The sequence below is a fragment of the Girardinichthys multiradiatus genome, chromosome 9, assembly GCF_021462225.1.
Source record: "Girardinichthys multiradiatus isolate DD_20200921_A chromosome 9, DD_fGirMul_XY1, whole genome shotgun sequence".
In the NCBI taxonomy this organism is placed as follows: Eukaryota; Metazoa; Chordata; class Actinopteri; order Cyprinodontiformes; family Goodeidae; genus Girardinichthys; species Girardinichthys multiradiatus.
The window spans coordinates 34,440,603-34,464,382 of record NC_061802.1 but is presented as its reverse complement, the minus strand read 5'-3'; the positions used below and the strand labels follow the sequence as shown (position 1 = coordinate 34,464,382).

Genomic DNA, 23,780 nt, shown 5'->3' with positions numbered 1-23,780 from the left:
AAGGTTTTCAATGATGAGGTTGGGTGTGCTCAGTGTCTGTGAAGTGTTGGTGTCGTCACTGATGAACTGTGACACACTGCAGTTGGGTGAAGTTTGTCGCTTCAGCAGAGGCAGCACGCAGTCTCCTCCCGGTGTAGCCGTGCCACTCGGAGTGAAGATGTGTGGAAGCAGAAACGATGACGGATAAAGCTTCAAACATCTCAGAGTGGATCTAAACGTGGACAGGACGCCGTGGCGCGACTCGTTGGTGAGTTTTAGAGGATGATTCCCCCGTTTATGGCACTTTTCATTCATGTAACGCTGCAATGCTGCTGCCGTTTCACACAACTCTCCTTTCGATATATACATTTATAATGATATATACCAATAATATGAAAAAGAATATTATAAGAATTAGGCATATTAAGATCTAAACTGTTCCCAGACTTTAATTTCTCAGAAATGTTTAGAATTTGTAAGTGCCATAAATATCTTTGCGCTTATGTACCGTTTTTATTCTGGTATCTCCTTTTTTAAGAGGAACTAACAGGCTCCGCGGCAATGTAAGATTCATTTGCAGTTCCTGGTGACTTATGTCGACGATGTTCCTCTCATGGTCCATTATTGTCTTCGCGGTTGCCTTGCTGGCCGTGCAGCAGTGCGCAGGTAAACCCAAATATTCAGTTTGTAAACATAATTCCTAACTTCTGTTTTTTTCCTCCTCACGTCGGCACACTTACAAAACAGGTTCATCTCAATTAATTAGAATATTATTGAAAAATAATATTCGTCGTTTATTACTGTTTATTTTGACATTTATGGCTCAGAGTTATGGAAAACCCAATCTTTCTGTCTGTAGGCTACATAGATTTTACATAAGACAAAAAAGACAGAAAGACTATATTATTTCCAACACCTTTCCTAAACAGGAAGACTGCTGATTTGAAACCTTCCAAGTAGTTTGGGAGATATTATATGGCTGGAGTCAGAGCTTTAGGAATAGTAAATGGAATGTGGTTAAATAATGCTAATCTAATTATACTGCCCACTAAAAGCACTTTACGCTACAGCCACATTCACCAATTCAAGCACACACACGTTAGACAACTCCTCAGAGGCATTGCTGTGTGACAGGAGGAAGCTGGCATTGAACCCACAACCTTCCAATTGCAAAACAACTGGTACTCTAGCCACTGAGAAACAGTCACCCATCACAGGAGCCACTGCATGCAGATGTATCCAAGGCATGGCCTACAACGGTCACATATGTTAGGTCACTCCTGAACAAGAGACGTTTGTTACCTTGACTAAGTAGGACTCTTTTTAAAAGAAAGTAGATTTTGTATTTCTTTTGGAAATCAAGATCCCAGAGTGTGAAGGAAGAGTGGAGAGGCACAGAGTCTTGTCCAAAATCTAGCAATGTTTATATACTCCAGAGTAATCAGGAATAACGAGCCTCTCTGAATCCAGGCGAGAGATCCTGTGTGCTCATGGCCAGTGCTGGAGCGGTGGTGCAGCAAGGCTCCAGCTTTGTGGTGTACTGCACCTTCAACCCCACCTGCAAGATCTCCAGATCAATGCACATGTCCATCGATGGCTCCAGCAAAACCGTAAAGCAGACACACCAACAGTTCAACGAGACAACCATATCCCTGAGGGTGGAGAACATTACAGAGAAGAGGACATACCAGTGTCATTCTGACTGTAGATTAGACCCCTGTGGACTGGACATCTCAGCCGGATGTAAGTTGGAAGATTCAGTTCTGTTGGAAAGGTTTTATTTTGTTGTTTATTTCAGACGCGAAACTTCCTTATAAGACGAGGGATGGGTGTCTCAGAGCTTACAGCTTAATTGTTGATGAAACAACTGAATTTGCTTCTGATTTACAAATGATCTCCTTTGGAAAAATTAAGATGAGCCCATGCAGAACAATTTCATGTAAAGCTTTCTGAGCTAAAGTGGGGTGAACTTTTATTACCTTTTTTTGTAACTTTTAGTAACCTGTGAAAAAAAGGCCTTACTTGTTCTGCTTTCTCCCCGTTGCTTAGTGACTCTGTTCTCAGCTCACTGTTATGAGTTATTTTCTTCTGGCTGAAGACATGTTGCTGTTTATTTTCACACATGCAACTTGACAGTTTTCTCAACAGAATATTGAAACAGAATCTATAATGTTGAAAAAAATGATGCTATTATTCACAGATTTATTTTTCAGCTGAATGTGGTTGTGAAAGGACAAATGACCTTATACACTTTCACAAGCAATATTTGTCTACTTTCTTCTCCAGACCCACCAGATCAGCCCAAAAACATTTCGTGCATCTATAGGATCCACAAAAATGATACCGGAAGTATAAATTGCTCCTGGGACAGAGGACGGGAGACTAATCTTATGAACTCCTTTGTGGTGTGGTGAGCATGCTCTCCCATGATGTTATGCCCCTAAATGTTAGAACTGTGTACATATTTCAAACTGAAACTTTGCTCTGTGGGTTTAAGGGTTAGGACTACAAGTGGAAACCACACAGGAGGACCGGTGCCAATCTGCAATGTGTCCAATAAAGGAACTGAGTCGCCGTCTGCCAATTTCACTTTGCCCAGATCAGTCCAGCTCATGTCAGTGTGGGTTCAAGCTCAGAACTCACTGGGTTCTGCTGAATCCTCAGCTGTCAACTACACACTCAGTGATATCGGTAAGACTTCAGAATCTTATTTTAAGTTACTGCTCCACACATATGAATCACTGCACGTATAATCATTTGCAATAATGATGTCTTTAACAGAATCCAAAGTCACTTTATTTCCATAAATATTTGACTTTTTAGAGCAAAACACCAACCTTCCTTACTCATTCCATACTCATTTTCCCCTTTACTCATTTCCAGTCAGTCATTATTCCAGTCCTGTTAAATGACCTTTGCAACATAATCAAGTAAATCTTGTTCTTGCTTTTTGATTGTAATGCATCCCATTACTTTGTTCTAATCCGAGCAGTGATGCCATCGACGCCTGTTGTTGATCAAGTCGAGTGCTCTTCCAGGAACTGCACCATCAAAGTGGAGCAGCCTGTAAGGACTCAGCATCTGCAGATCCAGTACCGAGATGAGCAGCAGCAAGAGTGGACAACGTATCCAGGCTCTGTAAGAAGTTTTAATTCCCTTGACTCTAAAACCTTTGGGGGGCTTTGAGTGAGATGCAGAAATTGCAAAAGGCTGTTTAGGATCTTTGAAGATGTATGTCCGCTGGATGATCATTTAGCTCTAAGCTTCTGTTGATTCATAGCTGGAGGCAGATATAATTCGCATGGTCGATGTGTGAAGAAATGATTTCATAATGAAACACCAGTCTCAGGAATAAATAGAAATTATGACCTTTCAGGCTACTTTGTGTGCTTGTACTGTCTGTTCATCAATACAAGCCCATTATAATATGCAAACCTGTCAAAAGAATTCAAACTAAAGTTTTTTTAACATTTAGTAAAAAAAAACTAAAATTAGAAATAAAAAATATGTGATAGGTCATCACAAAGTAGTGCGAATAGTGCAATTGTTAAGTGGAAGGAAAATTACATGGTTGCAAAATTTCTTTACAAATAAAAATCTAAAATTGTGCAATTTCAGCAGCCCTGCTGGGTAATTACGCTTTAGATCAATATTTAATGAAAGTTAGAGCTGCAAATCTGGGTAGGTTCCTATTTGTTCTAGCTTTTCTCATCCAGAGAATGAAGTTTTTTGCCCAAATCTTCTGAGCAAAATAGCTCAATAAATTGGATGGAGAGCATTGTTGAACCGCAATTTTCAGATGTTATTCACAGATTCTCTACTTCATCTAGGTATAGACTTTAACTAGGTGATTCTAAAACATGAATGTGTTTTAAAGAAACAATTACACTGTAGCTCTAGATGTTTGTTCTGGATTATTGTCCTCCTGCAGTATGAACCTCCACCCCAGAATACTCAGCATTTTCCAGCTTTTAATTGGATTTTGTTCTGCATTGACCTGTATTTAGTGCCATCCATCTGTTTATCAACTTTTACAAGCTTCAATGTCCCTGCTGTCAAAAAGCTTCCCAACTGCATGATGCTGCCACTTCCATGTGTTAGCATAGGGATGGTGTTTTCAAGGAATACGTATATTTGCATAATGGCTTTAACAGTGCTCTAAGACATATTGAAAGCTTGGAAAGTCGTTTTATAAACTAACCCTGCATTAAAAATCTCCACAACTTCCTCTCCTGCCTGTCTGGTGTATTTCATTGTTCACTAATAACTACTAATATGAAATGATCTCTCTGCTTGTAATATAAGAAAAATGTGTAAATGATGAAAACTTTTGCAAGGCAATTTTACTGATTTCAAAGAACTAATAAAATGCATTGGGTGGACCGATTTACCTGTAGGCTGGACTGATGACTTCATCCAAGACCAAGCATATCTCCTCCTTGAAACCGTGCAGTGGGTACAATTTCAGAGCCCGGTCCAGATTCAGCACAGGCCTGTGGAGTCAGTGGAGCTCAACCATCTCTAACTGCACTGAAGAAGAGGGTGAGTCTGTAGCCATCAGTAGCTGTGGATTTAAAACACTGTTCATACTGTCTACAAGCTAACCTCTGTGGGACTTTATCAACATAGGCCATCAGATAGCACAGCAGTGTTTCCTTTGTTTTGGGTTTTTGAGGCAGCTATCAGATTACCACTGGCTGTCTGAAAGACACCATGAAGCCAGGTAGACATGTGTCATTGCGTTTTGTGTTGAGAACTTAACCGCTTCTGCTGACAAAACCAACTAATGCATCATGTGCTGGCTGAGATTTTCTTGAAACCTATGGTGATTTCTTGCTCTTGCATCAGTCAAGCATTAAGCCAGAATTAAGAGAGCCAGTAAAGAGGATGGTTACACCTTATTGGAAATGTTGCTGTGTATTTTGTAATTCTGATGGTGTGAAGATATGGAGATCTTTCTACAAATCTGAGCACTATGAATATGCAGTGGTGACAGATAATTTGTTTCCAATGACGACTAGAGGAAACAGTGTTGAGATGCCTTTCTTTGAAGGTTGTGTCAGCAATTATCGAAAACAGCCACTACACCAGTTTATCCTGCCTGCCTCTTGTTTATTGAATTGGAAGGACAAGTCCAGGCTTTTAACCTATGGGGTTGCCTTTATTTTTTCATCAATCCCTCACATTTAGGTCCAAAACTAATCACACCCCTAGTAGATATAACTACAGTTATTTTCATCAACTATTTCATGGTAGGAAACAAGACAGAGCTTGTTGTTGGAAAAAAAAAAAGACTCCTGTTTTTATATATCTTTTGGAAAATATACTTTATTAAAAATGATTTACACCCTTCTCAATGATCAACGGAAAGCTTTTATTGGCTATTACAGCAACCAAGCTCTTAATTACTGAGCGGTGTTTTGCATGTCTCCACTGATATCTTTGACCATTCATTTTCTGTGTTTTTTAGGATGGAAGGCCTAACTGCCTGATGCTGTTGTTGAGAATCTTGATCTAGTGATTTTTTTTTTCATCATGTCATTTACTTACTTAGGCTGCCTGTCCAATTGCCTGAAAAACACCATTACACCATTATGTTCCCGACACCATGCTGGACCATTGAGCAGAATACTTCTTTACCCAGATGAGATTCAAGGTCAAGCAGGTTTAGTCCACCTTTCTCTGAGAAGTTGCTTTGACCTTGGTCTGCCCTCTAAGGAGTCCAGCAGTATGCCATGTCTGTTGGACTGTCCACCTTGAGATGTTGCCACTACCATGGCTCACATCCTTCAGGATGGCCTTGCTGTTGATAGTTGGATTCTTTTTCACTTCTTGCGCCATCAGCTTTCCCAGTGCAGGTGCCACTTTTATAACATTCTTGCTGGAAGAACGTTTTTCACTTTTTAAGGGTTTCTGAGCTTTTATCTCTGACTGGTACAACTTGTTGAGGAATGCATGACAAAATGCATGACCATAAAAATTTGTCAGTTTAAAGAGAAAAATGCAACTATAAAATAAAGCATCTATCAAATTAATGACTTTAAAAATAACTTTCTATTGTTGTTTGGTTTTGAAGCTCCTGCCGAAGCTTTGGATGTGTGGCTCATCCCTGGCCCTGACTTTAGATCCATGAGAGTCTACTGGAACGTAAGTGTTGAAATCCAAACAGCTTTCTAAATATGTGGGGGGGTTTTTTTATCCTCAGTATCTTTAAAAGCTGTGGATGAGGTAGTCAATTCCCTAAAATGTATTGTGGTATGCACAGATAACCTAAAACATGAGGGAACTGCGAGTTTAACCTAAAACCTTGTAGATAAGAGTCTTGAGGTGAAGGCAGATTGCAGCTCCAAGCAAAGAAAGTGAAAAACTCTGCCTTAGAAAGAAGGCGTGGCAGACCCAGTTCATGGTAGTGCTGGGCAATATGGAAAAAACCATATATCACGATATAGATTATTTTATATCACAATAACGATATATATCACGATATACCACACATTTTCAGTTATTCTCTGAAACATTTGACAAAATTGCTTACTTTTTTCCAACTTTATTTTAAAGTGACATTTAACTGAACTGTCACAAATGAAAGAAATACATTTTAGTGCACTAATATACAGGTCCTTCTCAAAATATTAGCATATTGTGATAAAGTTCATTATTTTCCATAATGTAATGATGAAAATTTAACATTCATATATTTTAGATTCATTGCACACTAACTGAAATATTTCAGGTCTTTTATTGTCTTAATACGAATGATTTTGGCATACAGCTCATGAAAACCCAAAATTCCTATCTCACAAAATTAGCATATCATTAAAAGGGTCTCTAAACGAGCTATGAACCTAATCATCTGAATCAACGAGTTAACTTTAAACACCTGCAAAAGATTCCTGAGGCCTTTAAAACTCCCAGCCTGGTTCATCACTCAAAACCCCAATCATGGGTAAGACTGCCGACCTGACTGCTGTCCAGAAGGCCACTATTGACACCCTCAAGCAAGAGGGTAAGACACAGAAAGAAATTTCTGAACGAATAGGCTGTTCCCAGAGTGCTGTATCAAGGCACCTCAGTGGGAAGTCTGTGGGAAGGAAAAAGTGTGGCAGAAAACGCTGCACAACGAGAAGAGGTGACCGGACCCTGAGGAAGATTGTGGAGAAGGGCCGATTCCAGACCTTGGGGGACCTGCGGAAGCAGTGGACTGAGTCTGGAGTAGAAACATCCAGAGCCACCGTGCACAGGCGTGTGCAGGAAATGGGCTACAGGTGCCGCATTCCCCAGACCTGGGCTACAGAGAAGCAGCCCTGGACTGTTGCTCAGTGGTCCAAAGTACTTTTTTCGGATGAAAGCAAATTCTGCATGTCATTCAGAAATCAAGGTGCCTGTCTGGAGGAAGACTGGGGAGAAGGAAATGCCAAAATGCCAGAAGTCCAGTGTCAAGTACCCACAGTCAGTGATGGTCTGGGGTGCCGTGTCAGCTGCTGGTGTTGGTCCACTGTGTTTTATCAAGGGCAGGGTCAATGCAGCTAGCTATCAGGAGATTTTGGAGCACTTCATGCTTCCATCTGCTGAAAAGCTTTATGGAGATGAAGATTTCATTTTTCAGCACGACCTGGCACCTGCTCACAGTGCCAAAACCACTGGTAAATGGTTTACTGACCATGGTATCACTGTGCTCAATTGGCCTGCCAACTCTCCTGACCTGAACCCCATAGAGAATCTGTGGGATATTGTGAAGAGAAAGTTGAGAGACTCAAGACCCAACACTCTGGATGAGCTAAAGGCCGCTATCGAAGCATCCTGGGCCTCCATAAGACCTCAGCAGTGCCACAGGCTGATTGCCTCCATGCCACGCCGCATTGAAGCAGTCATTTCTGCAAAAGGATTCCTGACCAAGTATTGAGTGCATAACTGTACATGATTATTTGAAGGTTGACGTTTTTTGTATTAAAAACACATTTCTTTTATTGGTCGGATGAAATATGCTAATTTTGTGAGATAGGAATTTTAGGTTTTCATGAGCTGTATGCCACAATCATCCGTATTAAGACAATAAAAGACCTGAAATATTTCAGTTAGTGTGCAATGAATCTAAAATATATGAATGTTAAATTTTCATCATGACATTATGGAAAATAATGAACTTTATCACAATATGCTAATATTTTGAGAAGGACCTGTATGTGTATCAAATGACAACAGATGAGGCAGAGGTAGAGCTGCAGTAGCAGCTTTTTGAACCCTAAATGTATCCAAATCACAGACGTACCCCCTCTTTTTGGTAAAAAAGCTTCTTCTTGGGCTGCCTGCGTAGCTGTCTCTGTTTGTTGCAACCCAGGGTATGAGACTTCATCCTCTGGCGTCTCCATCTTTCAGCACCCATGAGTTAAATAATGTAAAGCATGTTGCAAACCGGCATGTGAGTCACATAACGTAAAGCAGCATCTTGTCGCAAAACCACAAGACGGAGCTTCTTTGCGAAAAACTTATTTTTTATTCTTATCACTTATATAAACTGAGTGTATGCAAAGTGACAACACTAATACATTCGTCGTAGCCTACTTTATTAAATATTTGCTTGAATAATTAATAAAATTATGTTAGAAATGATAAAAGAGAAGTAGCACAATACACACTTTTCTATTGTCCCCACGATATGTATTGTCTTATCGGCCAGCACTAGTTCATGTATTGATACATTCTTTTTAAGGACCATGATTGGTTTTCAACTGCAAAATGGATACACAAACACAAACAAATGTCATATATTCATGTGGTGGCATGTAAGAATCTTCACTCTTACATGTAAGAGTGAAGATTCTTACATGCCACCCCGTGAAGTATAAAGAAAGGGTTAGGATGTTTTCAAAATGTTTTACAAATAAAAATCTAAATAATCCAGGTGTGGACTTTACTGGGCCATGCCACTTCTGTGACATGAAAATGATTTGATCCAAACCATTTAATTACAGCTCTGACTGTATGTTAAGGGTTGTTGTCCTGATGGAAGGTGAATCTCCACCGACGCCGTCAAGCCTTTTGTAGCCTCAAACAGTTCGTCTTTACCTCGTATTTAGCTCCATCCATCTTCCCATCAGCTCTGACTGGCTTGCCCAACCCTGGAGGAAGAAAGTCATCCCCACAGCATAATGCTGCCACCACCATAATTCACTGAGACAATTGTGTGTTAAGGTTGATATTGAAATGTAGCATTTTGCATATCGGCCTAAATATTAAAACGTGTTCACGTCAGACTAGATCACCTTTCACATTTTTAGTGTTGTGGCAAACCTTAAAATGGACTTTCAACTATGGCTGTTATCTTGCAAATCTGATGACCAGATAGTTCCTCCAGATTTACTTTGAGCCTCTTGGCTGCTTCTCTGATTATTTCTTTCCCTGACCAGTGTGTCAGTTTTGGTTGTTGGTCCTGTCTTGGTTGGTTTGCAGTTGTGCCATAATCTCTCTCTTTTGGAAGACTGATTGAATTAATTTGTATGTGATGTGTTTGATATCAAGGAGAAACGTTGCTTTACTCTGTGACATTGACTGCTAGTGGCAATAAAGAGCAATGATTATTTTTCAATATTTCTCTAATAATTGTAAATATCCATACCAGGCTTCAATATCCAATAATCTTTATTATAACTTTATTACCCCCTATGGGATAATAATAAGCCAGTGTTAAAACACAAAGACGGAATGTATCAAAACAACATGTGCACCAGAATCACACTATATAATTTTAAAATCAAGTCACTGTATGAATGTTTTAGTCTATTATTCCTGAATCATGGCAGCAGATATCTGCGTCTGGATGGAAGCAGATATAGGAAAAAAAACAAAGCCCATGCCATAGGTCTACCACTACAATATAAATATTATAACGTTTTATGCTGCCAAATACCTGAAAATAATTTATTGAAAGCCCCTAAAACATTGGAATCCCCCTAAAATTTAACATCAACCATAGAAAGTCATAAATGCTTCCATCACCAATATATAACAATTTTTGTCTTGTTTAGGTATATTTGTTTTCTATATCTACTTCTTGAACTTGCATAAAAACTATAAATTTGTGATAAAATTCATAGGTAACTAAAAATGAAATTGTTTAGAAATATGTTTAAATTCTGGACGACCATCATGATTCACCATCCCCCAAGCTCTCCAGCACATAATATATGCAAATAAGACTTCATAGGAGTTTCATGAATCTGAGACTTTTCATATCCCCATTGTTCCCACCAGGCTTTCTCACGCTGCTGCAGGCTCACAGTGCTGTAACCATAATAACACTTTCTAATGTTCATGTTTCCCTGCTTTGTAAAGGTCAATGCTTGACCACTTCTTTTGACATCCTCAAGCTCAAATACACAGATTAACAACGTTTACCATTTACGCAGATACACATATACACCTAGAGTGGTTTAATGTCACACACACTCAGGGGTAACTGAAACCTGACAGTAGACACCGCGGTTTCAGTTTACAAGAAAAAGAGGAGCTGAACAGAAATGATGTGTCTTACACACTCATCTTGCGGTGTGGCTGTAAATACATGGTGACAGTAATCACTCACAAAAGCAAAAAACACATGCAGCTAAGAGCTAAAGTTAAGATTTTCCAAACATTTCAGAAGTCCATCATGACCGTCTGCAGTCGGAGCATCAATCTCTATATGATCACAGTTAACGGCAACAACCTGAGTGTTGTCACGAATGTCAGTGCTGACTTCAACAACCATTCTGTCCCATTCTGCACCGACTGTGAAGTGACAGTGCAAGCTGTGAACTCTAAAGGCTCATCTCCTCCTGCAACCATAACAACCCGTCACACAAAAGGTAAAAAAAACGAAAGAACTCTGTCTAATTGAACACTTCTTATCTACTCATCATCTGATTGTTCTGAAACTAGAGCTCCACTTTTGTCTCAATCCACCTATTTATAGTATATACGTGTGTGTGTGTGTGTGTGTGTGTGTTTTAGCCAAGCCTCTTCTTGAAGTTCAAGCAACAGCTGACAACCACACCATCACCATCTCCTGGAGAAAACCTGAAACTACACCTGCCTATTATGTGGTGGAATGGTACTCGGAGGGCCACATGTTGGATGAGGTCAGATGGGTCAGACTGGACAGGAATGAAAACACTATCATTATCACAGGTAAGAAGTTAATGCTAAGTTGCAAAAAAGAAAACAACTGGTTACTTACAGTGCAGGTCAGACAATTAGTGCAAGTTGCAGAGACACCACATGGCTTTTGTAGCCATCAATAAAGTCCATGCATAATTCTGACTGGATATAGTACACACCAAAAGTTTGGACACACCTTCTCATTCAAAGAGTCGTCTTTATTTTCATGACTATGAATATTGTAGCTTCACACTGAAGGCATCAAAACTATGAATTAACACATGTGGAATTATATACTGAACAAAAAAGTGTGAAACAACTGAAAATATGTCTTATATTCTAGGTTCTTCAAAGTAGCCACCTTTTGCTTTGATTACTGCTCCTCTTGGCATTCTGTTGACGAGCTTCAAGAGGTCGTCACCTGAAATGGTTTTCCAACAGTCTTGAAGGAGTTCCCAGAGATGCTTTGCACTTGTTGGCCCTTTTGCCTTCACTCTGCGGTCCAGCTCACCCCAAACCATCTCGATTGGGTTCAGGTCCGGTGACTGTGGAGGCCAGGTCATCTGGCGCAGCACCCCATCACTCTCCTTCTTGGTCAAATAGCCCTTACACAGCCTGGAGGTGTGTTTGGGGTCATTGTCCTGTTGAAAAATAAATGATGGTCCAACTAAACGCAAACTGGATGGAATAGCATGCCGCTGCAAGATGCTGTGGTAGCCATGCTGGTTCAGTATGCCTTCAATTTTGAATAAATCCCCAACAGTGTCACCAGCAAAGCACCCCCACATCATCACACCTCCTCCTCCATGCTTCACGGTGGGAACCAGGCATGTAGAGTCCATCCATTCACCTCTTCTGCCGCACAAAGACACGGTGGTTGGAACCAAAGATCTCAAACTTGGACTCATCAGACCAAACCACAGATTTCCACTGGTCTAATGTCCATTCCTTGTGTTCTTTAGCCCAAACAAGTCTCTTCTGCTTGTTGCCTGTCCTCAGAAGTGGTTTCCTAGCAGCTATTTTACCATGAAGGCCTGATTCACACAGTCTCCTCTTAACAGTTCTAGAGATGTGTCTGCTGCTAGAACTCTGTGTGGCATTGACCTGTTCTCTAATCTGAGCTGCTGTTAACCTGCGATTTCTGAGGCTGATGACTCTGATGAACTTATCGTCCGCAGCAGAGGTGACTCTTGGTCTTCCTTTCCTGGGGCGGTCCTCATGTGAGCCAGTTTTTTTGTAGCGCTTGATGGTTTTTGCGACTGCACTTTGGGACACTTTCAACGTTTTCCCAATTGTTCGGACTGACTGACCTTCATCTGACTGACCTTCATTTCTTAAAGTAATGATGGCCACTCATTTTTCTTTACTTAGCTGCTTTTTTCTTGCCATAATACAAATTCTAACAGTCTATTCAGTAGGACTATCAGCTGTGTACTGTATCCACCTCCTGCACAACACAACTGATGGTCCCAACCCCATTTATAAGGCTTGAAATCCCACTTATTAAACCTGACAGGGCACACCTGTGAAGTGAAAACCATTTCAGGTGACTACCTCTTGAAGCTCATCAACAGAATGCCAAGAGTGTGCGGAGCAGTAATCAAAGCAAAAGGTGGCTACTTTGAAGAACCTAGAATATAAGACATATTTTCAGTTGTTTCACACTTTTTTGTTCAGTATATAATTCCACATGTGTTAATTCACTGTTTTGATGCCTTCAGTGTAAAGCTATAATATTCATAGTCATGAAAATAAAGACAACTCTTTGAATGAGAAGGTGTGTCCAAACTTTTGGTCTGTACTGTATTTCAAGGACGGTTGAGATTGCATGGACTGGTCAGTCTCTTCCAACATGTTAATGTTAGCCTCCATTCCAAAGCCAGTTCTGATATGTGTTTGGAATAATTGTTCTGTTAGAACACCCAGTCGTGTGCATGTTTTAACTTTCTACCTGTTGATTTAAAAGCCAATTCTGTCCCAGAAACCAGCCAATTAAAATAAACGCTACAGTGTAGTCAAACATCCAGCTAGATGCCAAGATCTTGCCCATGATGACTAAAAGTGTGTAGTTTGTCTGAAACCTACTAAGGGAATAATAGCAATAATTACAATAAAAATATTAATTGAGATGTATATATTTAAGATGTATAAATCATTTTATAGCTGCTGGATCAGTGAAAAGTTTTAACTTGTGTCCCTGTGTCTAGGTTTTACAATCATTGAAGTAATTTGTTGTATCATCATTCCACTCTTAAAAAAGAAGGGTTCAAAAGGCCAATATTAATATCACATATATATTTAAGCATTTATTTATTTTTTATCTTGCAGATGTTAAACCATGGGAGTGCTATGAAGGAGCAATGTATGTTTTCTATAAGAGCTCAGTCAACAGAAACAGCTTTAAACGGATTGCCACTTTGGAGGCAGGTAGGGTGCCACAGTGTAATGACTGTCTTTATGTCTGTATTTCAAATTTAATCAGAATCAAAAATGGTCACACACACACACACACACACACTTATTTGTAGGTTTGAACTATTTAACAGTGTTTTGGGGTCCTGTCTTGTTGTTTGCAGCACCAGAGACGGGTCCATCGGTCCGAGAAAAGGTGGAGGGAAACAAGGTGACAGTTGTTTGGACGGAGCCCCCCAGGCCACAGCGTAGGGGATGCATCACAAAGTTTACCATCTATCTGCAGAACAGCAAAGGAAACAAGATGCTTTGTAAGAACAATTTAATTATAGTCATACTAACTTCATGTTGCATAATGGCTCTTCAATCCTACATTTCTTCTTTACTTCTAAGATGATTTTAATGCTCATAAAAAGGCGAGGCAGCTACATAGTAATCATGTACAGCTTGTTTTGCAATGTGAAGAGGATGTGGTGAAGGTTTAAAACCCTTTGATTCCAAAGCTTGTAGGCACACTGCTGCCAGCCTTGTTTACTTACTGCAATTAACAGTTTCCTAGCCATGATTATGGAAATCTCTAGTTGTTGTTAGGTTGAGAAAACTCTAATATTTTTTCTACTAAAATGAGATTTGAGCATTTAGCTGGAGAAAAATAAAATAAAATGTTGATTTTTGATTGATGCATGAATTGTATTGCTGTGACTGACTCCTCTTCTTTGTGTGTCAACACCTAACCAGACTCTGCACAAGCATCACAGAGGGCGTATACCATCGAAGATCTATCTCCTGATTTCTACAGTCTATGGATGAGTGCTTCAACTTCAAACGGAGAAGGTCCTGCAGGTCAGAAGATCAAGTTCTACATTCTTCGTAAGCATCTTTTCAACATTTGTTTTAAAGCAATGTACAGCGCTGGTCACATTTATTTGCACCCTTGGTAAAGATGTACAACACACACTACACTACATTAACATTGTCTTACCCTGTACAATTTTGGAAAATCCAAACTGTAATTTATTCAGCCAGGAAAAAAAAATGCTGCTAAAAAATAATTGTTTTTAACAAAATTGTCTGCTGTCAATATTTTGTACTCCTCCTTCTATTAATAGTGCAGCAGTTAATTAACTTCTGTAACATTTCACAAAGTTGAAACATACAGAGGGTGGGATGTCCTCTGTCTTCTCTAATGTTCTCTGCTCTTCAGCTCACCCTACAGATTCTGTATAATATTTAGGTCTGTGAAATGAGATGGCCATGGAATAATGTTGATTTTTTTTTTCTCTGGTGAACCATTTTTTTGTTGATATGGATTATTGTCCTGCTGAAAGACCTGTTTTCTGGTAGAGTCCACTAGATTTTTATTAAAAAGCTGTTCTAAAGAGTCCATGCACTCTAACAAAGTACCCAGGCCCACAACATCACAGCTCCTCTACCATACCTAACATTGGGTGTGAGGTACTCTTCCACATATATATCCTTTATTTTACGTTATTTTTATTTTACGTGTTTGTTGCTGAAACTCTCAATCTTTGTCTTATCTCACCAAAGTATGAAGTTTAGTAGAGTTCAGCAAACCTCACACAGTTACATTTCTTATTGTAGGACAGAAAAGGCTTTTTTATTAGATAGTGCCTGATAGTTGATATGGAGATTTGGTAACTCCATGGGGTCCAAAATCTTGATGCAATTCGCTCTGAATCAATCTGTCCCTTTAAAAGACAGCACCTGCAGTTTGGCAAAAAACACCCCTGAATAGCTCACTGTTGGTTGAGTCCAGCCCAATAGCGCGTCTCTACCAAAAGTTTAGGTACAGCAGAGAAGAGGGCAAAGCTGCTGATTAGCAAGTAAATATGGACAGAAAAAGACCAGGTGGGGCTGAAAAAGACACGTTAAAGGAAAGGAAGTCATTAGTGGAGAATGCTGCCAAATGTGCAAAGCTCACTGACATTTTTTGGTAATGGGAAAAATAATGTTAGGCCTAATTGATAATGAACCTAAAGACTAGCATAATAAATGTAGCTAATATCACTTCAAACGTTGTGCCGTGTTGCCATAATAGGTAACCAAACTAAAAAATAGCCTTTAAAAGCTAAATATGCATTATATAATTTCCAATGGCTATTCAAATACATTTGTATGTATTTAAAATATATAATCTAAATATATCTAATAAGTGTGCTGTAAAATAATCCCTTTGTGGCATGCTTTTTTTAGCATTTGAGTAGCAAAGCCAGGCAGAAAATATTAATGAAACCAAAATTAGGGAGAGGACAGGCACAGCTGAGTGGAGTGGTAAGGAAACGAGAGTAAAGAAAAGTTGTTTTTCAAGGCTACCTATAGTTTATTGTGTTGAATACAAGCATTAACATAACTAAGGTGCTGTTTGTTCCCTGGCATTAGTATGTCCATCTGCATATCATTTCATAGGTGAACCAGATGCTGAGAGAAGGGAAAGAGAGACAGCGCCCAGTGAGATGACGGTAGCCCAGGATATATCACAGGCACAAGAAGAGGCTAGTGCAAATGAGACTGAACATTTAGATTTTTTTGTCCACCCACAAGCCCATGTCCTAAATACGTTTCTTAATTACCATCCTCAGCAGCCTATTAAACAGCCCCTACTAGCAAAAGTTTTTCATAACAAGCATGGCATGAACCGGAAATGGCTGACATACTCAGTCATATCACAATCACTTTTTTGTTCTGTGCTTGGCATTTTCACTTCTTTTAAGTGATGGTCCATTTGTAAAACAAGGCATGAAAACATGGAAACATGTTCACCAGAGATTAGAAGAGAATGAGAAGAGTAAGCTCCATAGAGAGTGTTGATGCCTACTTTATGATGGAGATATAAAAAGCCTTCTTGCTGGCAAACAAATGTCTTTAAATCATGAGCAGGTGAAAAAGAGGCATCAGGTGATGGAACGAATTATTGATGTGATAAAAGTCATAGGCAAATGTGGACTTAATTACAGGGGACATAATGAAGAAGTTGCTTATACCCTTGAAAGTGCTGTGAACCATGGCAACTTCGTAGAGTTGTTATTACCTGTGAGTCGGTATGATCAGTGTCTTCAACAGCACATCAACATTTGGATTGAGCAAAGCAAAAAGCATCATGAGAGTGGTGCAAAGGGAAGAGGTTCACTTGTGACTCTTTTGTCAAAAGACATTGTTGGTAAAGTTGTGGATGTTCTTGGCCAGACGATAAAGAACTCAGATGCAGTTGAGATTAGAAAGGCAGCAATGTTTTCTGTCCAAATTGATACCACCCAAGATATCACTTCCACAGACCAGTGTGCTGTCATTGTGAGATACGTCACAGATGCCATTCATGAGCATTTGGTCGGTGTGATAAACTGTGAAAAATCCACCCGCAAGTATTTACTCGAGCTGTTAAAACAAACTCTACAAAAGCTTAACATTGACACATGTGTAGGCAACTCCACTGATGGCGCAGCTAACATGCGAGGGCCCTATCAAGGGTTTTCAGATTTTCTTTCCCAGCAGTCTCCTGCACAGATTAACATTTGGTGTTACGCACATATTTTAAATCTAGTGCTGGCAGACACAACAGGCAGTGTTGTTGAAAGTGCATCACTCTTTTCATTGCTTAATGATGTGGCAGTTTTTCTGAGAGAGTGTGGGAGTGTGGGAAGAGACCTCTGAGGACAGGCGTCACAGGAGACTGATTCCAATAGGGGAAACCAGGTGGTGGTCTAAGGATCAGGCTCTCAGTAAAGTTTGTGGGGATTTTGGTAATCCACAACATGATGCACTGTATGTTGACTTGCTGTTGACCCTAAACACAGTTATGGCAGATGGTAGTATGAAGCCAACAGTTAGGGCAAAAGCAAGGGGCTTCTTTGCAACACTTCTCAAATTTGAGACAGCTCTAACTGCTCAAATCTTTCTACGGTTTTTTCAACACAGCTCACCCCTCTCTAAATACTTGCAGACCCAAGGTATAGACATTTTGTCAGCTCAGAGGCTTGTTGAGGGGACAGAGCAGAGCCTTAAACAATGTGTCAGAGACTTTGATGCAGTGAAACGAGCACCTGACGTGTTTGTAAATTGGGCTATTGAAAAACTCCAGGAGGTGGGAAGTGGTGAGCTTGTGGTACAGGCTGTTCTCCCAGAGATGGATGAGACAAAAGAAAAGGGTGCCAGGAGACCTTTTAGTGGATGAGCCAGTAGCCTCACCTGAGGCTGCTTTTGAGGTGAATGTCCACAATGTCATTCTGGACACTGTTGCAAGTAGCAGACATTTGAGGTTTCCAGCCAGTCCCAAGGTTGCCTTGGATTTTGCTTGCCTTGACCCTAAAAACGTTTCAAGATAAGGCTTAATGGACTCACCAGCTGAGCACTTCAAGAAATAAGCAATAGTCTGCTTAGGTTTGATGAGAGAGCCACAGTGAGTACTTTACATACAGAGCTGTCCTGTCTAGTACCCCAGTGGGATTGGCTAAAACGTGCCCTCTGGAGGATTTTACAGGACAAGTACTGAGATGGCACAGGATGGCCGGGAGGGCTCAGGTGAACCACAGATAGAACTTGAGGGCAGGACTTGTTCTTCTTGCAGAAATTGTTATCTGTGTTCACCATATACTGACACAATATAACCTTTTCACAGATGCCTACCCGGTTATTGGGCTGGCATACAAATCTTTGTTGACCCTTTCATTGTGTCAGGTTGCATGTGAGAGAAGCGTCTCTACTCTAAAGTTCATTAAGAATAGGCTACAAAGCACACTTAATCAGGAGCATTTGGTGGCATTTATGCTCATGTCCACAGAGAAATAACTTCTTATGTCTATTGACTGTGACAAAGTAACAGATAAGGTTACGGAAACTAGTGCACTTCTTAGGCGCTTACTGATTCTGTAGGTTCTGGTGTTAAGAGTAAGTTCTTATAGTTTTTGCTTTTTCAAATGTTCAATTGAGCCTTTGTTTACATAATCATACAGTGAAATATTTTTTTAATCATTAATCATTTACCATGCTGCAAATAAAAAAATTATATTGCATGCAAACTTTTTGCCTAATTTTTTTTATGGGAAAAAATGGGCAGGTCTTCGCTATTAAACCTCTAAAAAGTTGCCCCACTCCGCTCTTGGGGTAACCCCATCATGCCACTCCTTGCTCTCAAATAGTGAGCTTTTAATATTTGAATATTTTTTGCCTTCCTAATCTTGCTCGCTAGTGAAGCATGACAGCTAGACTAGAGGCTCTGATGAGCAACGAGGGAGTTTCTCTTCTCAGTGTGGGGTGGAAGGTGTCACTCTAAATCAGGAATGACTTGTCAGAGGGACTTACAACATTATTTTTTTTACTATGGATCTAACATAGAAATCTAAAGTAATGGAAATTAGTTGCTGATTAATGCAAAGCTGAACAGATTTTGGTTTTAAAAACAATTTTTAACTGTAAAACACTTGCAGCTGTCATTTGCTGCACCTGACCATTGAAATGGCTGTGCTGCCAGTTTTTACTCTCCTTGCTGATTTAACTGGTGAATGGTTTAACATTTCATTCTGTGTTTCACTGCTGCTGTTGCAGAAGATAACCAGCTCTCCCCTGTGCTGATGGGTTTATTCATACCCGTGATGGTGCTGTTTACTTTCTGTCTGTGGAAGAGCTCAGCGGTAAAGCATAGGTATGTATAGGATCCCGTACAGGTTTATCGGCCATAAAACATGTCTACACCTTGAACGTAGGGCTTATCAGTAACACATAATGCAGTTCTACTCGCAGTGTCTGGCAGGTACTCACATTTTAGCACTTTGGAATGACAAATTTCATTGTATTTTTAAGGATTTTATGGGATAGATCAACACAAAGTAGCAAATAGTTGGGAAGCGACAAGCATTCATATTCATACCCCCTTCTTCTTATATACTAAAATATAATCCAATGCAACTGACTACACTTAGAAGGTAGAGTTCACCTGTCTGTAATTTAATCTCATTATGAAAAAATGTTGCTCTGTGAAAGCCACAGAGATTTGTTAGAACATTAGTGATCAAACCAGACAGATCAGAGATGAGTTGATGAGAAATTTAAAGCAGGACTATATTCAAAATGCTATGTGTGTAGGAAAACTAACACTGCTCATCAACTCAAACACACCATCCCCACAGTGAAACCTGGTGGTGCTGGTCCTCAGCAGAGACATAAAAGCTGGTCAGAGTTGATGGAAAGATGGATACGGTTAAATATAGGGCAATCCTGCAACAAAACCTGTTTGAACAGGATTGATTTTGTAGAGTTTCAAGTTAGAAGCTGAAAAAGAGCCTGAGGGGGAGGTTTACCTTGCAGCCGGACAATGACACTAAACATATAACCAAAGCTACAATGAAATACTTTAGATCAAAGCATATTCATGAGTTATAACAGCCTAATTAAAGTCAAGACCTTAATTAACTTAATGAATAATCAATTAAGCATTCTGTAGCATGACTTGAAAACTGCTATTCAAAGAAGCTCCCAATCAAGTCTGTCTGAGTTTGAGCTATTTTGTAAAGAACTGTTTGTCTTTAGATGTTTAAACTGGTGGAGACATTACTCCAAAAAACTGACAGCTGTAATTGCTGTGAAAATTGGTTCTAGAAGGTATTGACTTGAGTGGGGTGAATTAAGATATATGCCACATTTATCATATTATGCTTTATGTTGGTGAGTCCCAAAAAATTCAAGTTAAATACACATAGATCTTTGTTTTTAATGTAATGAAATGTGAAAAACCTTAAGGGTTGTGAATACATTTGTAAGGCACTGCAGAAACATGTACAGTTAGGCCTAAAATTGTTCATACCGCTTGGAAGTTTTTATTATTTTTATAATCCTATAAGAAATGAGACAGCTATCTAAACTATTTGTAAGAATCATGTTTTTTTTCACATACTTTAAAAATGGCATGTTGGAAATTACTTATATCCTTCTTGTTATCTAGTGGAAAAAATCCTAATTTATTTGCAGCAATCAAACCCTTCTTCTAATCTTGATTTATCTTTGGGGATAAGCTCCAGGTCTTTGAGGTTGGAAGGCCTCCTTGCTATCCCCTTAATCTTTAGCTTTCTCCAAAGCTTCCTTATCAGATTTCAGTCAGTACTCTGGCTAGGCCACTCTGAAGTGTTAATATTACTTCTAGTCAGGAGACACATAGTGGTCAGATGAAAGGAATACTTAAAATCTAATAGTAGAAAGTCATGAAAAATTTCCATGGAATGCTGGTCAACAATTTTCCATATTTCAGGTTTAAGGAGATTTTCCAGTGCCTGATGCCTGATGTTGTGCCGGACCCTGCAAACAGCAAGTGGGCAAAAGAATGCACAAAAGAGAAGGTAATGTGAATATGTTGATAAACTAAAGGCTAAAGTATTGGTAACCCTGCACAGTGTTTATTTGACCAAGTTTCTCCTCTCTGGTTAGGGAAAGATGAATCTGCAGCTCCCATCTCACAACTCCAGTTTTACTGACCTGGAAAACGAGACCATTTTGGTAGATGTGGAGGAGCTCTGCAGACAGATCGGTGACTCTTCCACAGCCAGGAACAACCCCTCACAGTTCTCTCCTGCGACTGCCATGGGCCAAGAGACCGAGCTGTCTGCTCTCCTGTATCCTCCTCTGGCCACCTACATCAAAAGCCTGTCTCACGACTCAGACAGCTCCAGCCACACGCAGACATCTCTGGACACAACTGTTGACTACATCTCATCCCACGGCCAGGTGAATCTGGACAACTATGATCAAGAGGATGAGGAGGAGTTTCCGGAGATGCAGTTTTTCCCCAGTCTCAGCATCCTCATGGAGCCTGTGGGGTTTGGAGGGAAGCTTACTTTGGACGCAGTGAAAATTGACTGCAGTGACTTCTTTCAGAATGCTTAGAGTTATCCTGAAAACTAAACTCCTCTCCAAATTGAACTCTCAGCTGAGATGTGCATGAACTACCTCCTTTGCTTTTTGAAATCACAAAGAACTGCCTCCCTGAAAACGAAGCTTCAGTTGAGCAGAAATACTTTCATGCATTACAATTGTTTTCTAATGGAACGTCTATGGACACACTAAGCAGAACTAAAATAAAGAGATATTGTGCCTTTTGGATCAGAGGAAATTGGTTTTATCTCTAAATGGCAGATTTGACTTTTTTTAGTAGGACACAGTCCCAGGACTACGGTGATCGGGAACTAAGATGGAGGAAAAAAATATATAGCGTGCGCACGAAATACTAATTTATTCCGACGTAATACAAATTTGTGCCCACAAAGTAGGCATCAAGTGGCCTGTGTTGCGGAAGATTTGTAACTCAAAAGTGATGGAGCTCAGTCTACGAAGGGTGTGTAAATGTGTATGTGTGCATACGTGTGGTAGTTCTTTGCACTGTCAGACTGGGACCCCAAAGAAGAGTGCAGAGAGAGAAAAAGAGTGTGCATGCAGTTGTGTGTTTTGGCAGTATGCACAATGGCGACCGGGGAGGAGGTTCAGCTGGCCACGGTACATTTAACCTGCAATTAGTGTGCAGTACAGTTATTAAAAACTCTGCTGCTTCAGCAATCCGGTCCCTTCATCATTATAGAAGTCTCACCCCCCGTGACACGCAAGTACAGGGAATAAACCCTGAAGTGAACAACCATTTTGGCTCTGGAGGAAGCATCTCCCCTGTGTTTCCTGACCATGGTAAAGAAACGGAAGCAGGAAGGATTAACACCTGGCTCTCAATATTCTATTCAAATGCCTCTCACTAATGAAAATTCCTTGCAATGCCAGGCTTTTCAGAATCTCTTACAGCTCTTCCCCAGCCTAAAATTAAACTCGATCAGACTATCCCTGTCCATCCAGTTGTTTTGTTCCTCCGTATGTTTGAGAAAGTGCGCTGTTTTAGTTTTTCGTACACTTTATACCTATGTCGTGGGAACGAATTAGTATTTCGTGCACACATTATGTATATTTCGGGGCACAAATTAATATTTTGTGGGAACGAATTAGTATTTCACGCGCACGCTATATATTTTTTTCCCCATGTCAGTTCCCGGACGCCGTACAGAACAGAATCATCATCTATTATGAATTTTAGGATTTACACACTTTTTTTCTTCCTCTTACATGTTTAGATGTCTTCTATTCATAAAGTCTATCTCATGAAACATTAGTTTCTTGAAATTGCTGTAAGTAAACTGCCATGCTTTCATTCTACCTCAATGTGGATGCAAAATTGATCAAATTAAAATATTATTCAGTTCAATTCAATACAAAATTCAATACAAATCAATGTATTTATATAGTGTCAATTCCCAAGAAATATAGTCTCAAGGCACTTTAGAAACAAGTCAAAAAAGAAATCAATTGAATGCAATCATACAGACATATTCCGAGTCAATACATACATGGATGGACCCTAGTTATCAAACAATGCAGTCAAGTTCAGTTTAAAACCAGGCTCAGTGTGAGTGGCCATCTGTCACGACCAAAAGTGGGTTTGAGAAGACAGAGAATACACAAAAAAGAAAGATAGAAGGACTGATCCCGGAGTATGTTCAATGTAAAAGAAAAGTAAAAGGTTAATGGCAGTAGTAGCTCCTTTAGGGTTTATATTTAGGAGAAATTGGAGAGTAGTATGAGAATGTAGCGGAGTGAGGAAAAGTAGTCATAATGTCCTTCAGCAGCCTATGCCTATAGCGGCATAATTACATAGATAGCTCAGAATAACCTAAGTCACTTTAACTGTAAGTTTTATCGAAAATAAAATTTTAAACCTAGTCTTAAAAGTAGACAGGGTGTCTGCCTCGGACTAAAACTGGGAGCTGGATCCACAGGACAGGACCCTGATAATTAGAAGATCTGCCTCCCATTCTACATTTAGAAACTGTAGGAACCACCTGTATACCTGCAATCCAGGAGCTCAACTAGAACCAAGTTAAACAATCAGATCTCTGATGTATGACAGAGACTTATAATTAAGGGCTTTAGGTGAGCTAAAGAGTTTCAAATTCTTTTCTGGGTTTCACATGGAGCCAATGAAAAAAGCTAATATAGGAAAAATATGATTATTCTTTCTATTTTTTTCAGAACTCTTGCTGCAGCTGATAAAACTGAAGGATTTTAAGAGGACTTCCTAATAGTAAAGAATTATAACAGTCCAGCCTTGAAGTAACAAAAGCATGGACTAGTTTTTCTGGATATTTCTAAATTTTGCAATTTTCTGAAGGAGAAAGAAAGAAAATCCTGAAAACCTATTTAATATGTAATTAAAATGA

General features: G+C 39.7%; 1 protein-coding gene across 4 annotated transcripts; it reads left to right on the top strand.

Moving 5' to 3' along the window:
* The first annotated feature begins 101 nt into the window (after positions 1 to 101).
* On the top strand, positions 102 to 22,768 carry il12rb2 (interleukin 12 receptor, beta 2a). Of its 4 annotated transcripts, none has more exons than XM_047374165.1 (16): positions 102 to 247; positions 548 to 645; positions 1,450 to 1,722; positions 2,266 to 2,389; positions 2,477 to 2,670; positions 2,972 to 3,117; positions 4,377 to 4,521; positions 6,056 to 6,126; positions 10,619 to 10,823; positions 10,969 to 11,145; positions 13,444 to 13,542; positions 13,692 to 13,838; positions 14,266 to 14,397; positions 19,087 to 19,183; positions 20,783 to 20,870; positions 20,959 to 22,768. In XM_047374165.1, the coding sequence occupies exons 2-16, from the start codon at positions 573 to 575 to the stop codon at positions 21,412 to 21,414; spliced, it is 2,427 nt and encodes an 808-aa protein (XP_047230121.1). In that variant the 5' UTR covers positions 102 to 247; positions 548 to 572; the 3' UTR covers positions 21,415 to 22,768. The 4 variants fall into 4 exon arrangements, with proteins under 4 accessions (XP_047230121.1, XP_047230122.1, XP_047230119.1 ...); XM_047374166.1 differs by having other exon boundaries at positions 518 to 645; positions 14,266 to 14,370; XM_047374163.1 differs by having other exon boundaries at positions 518 to 645.
* The last annotated feature ends 1,012 nt before the right edge of the window (positions 22,769 to 23,780 follow it).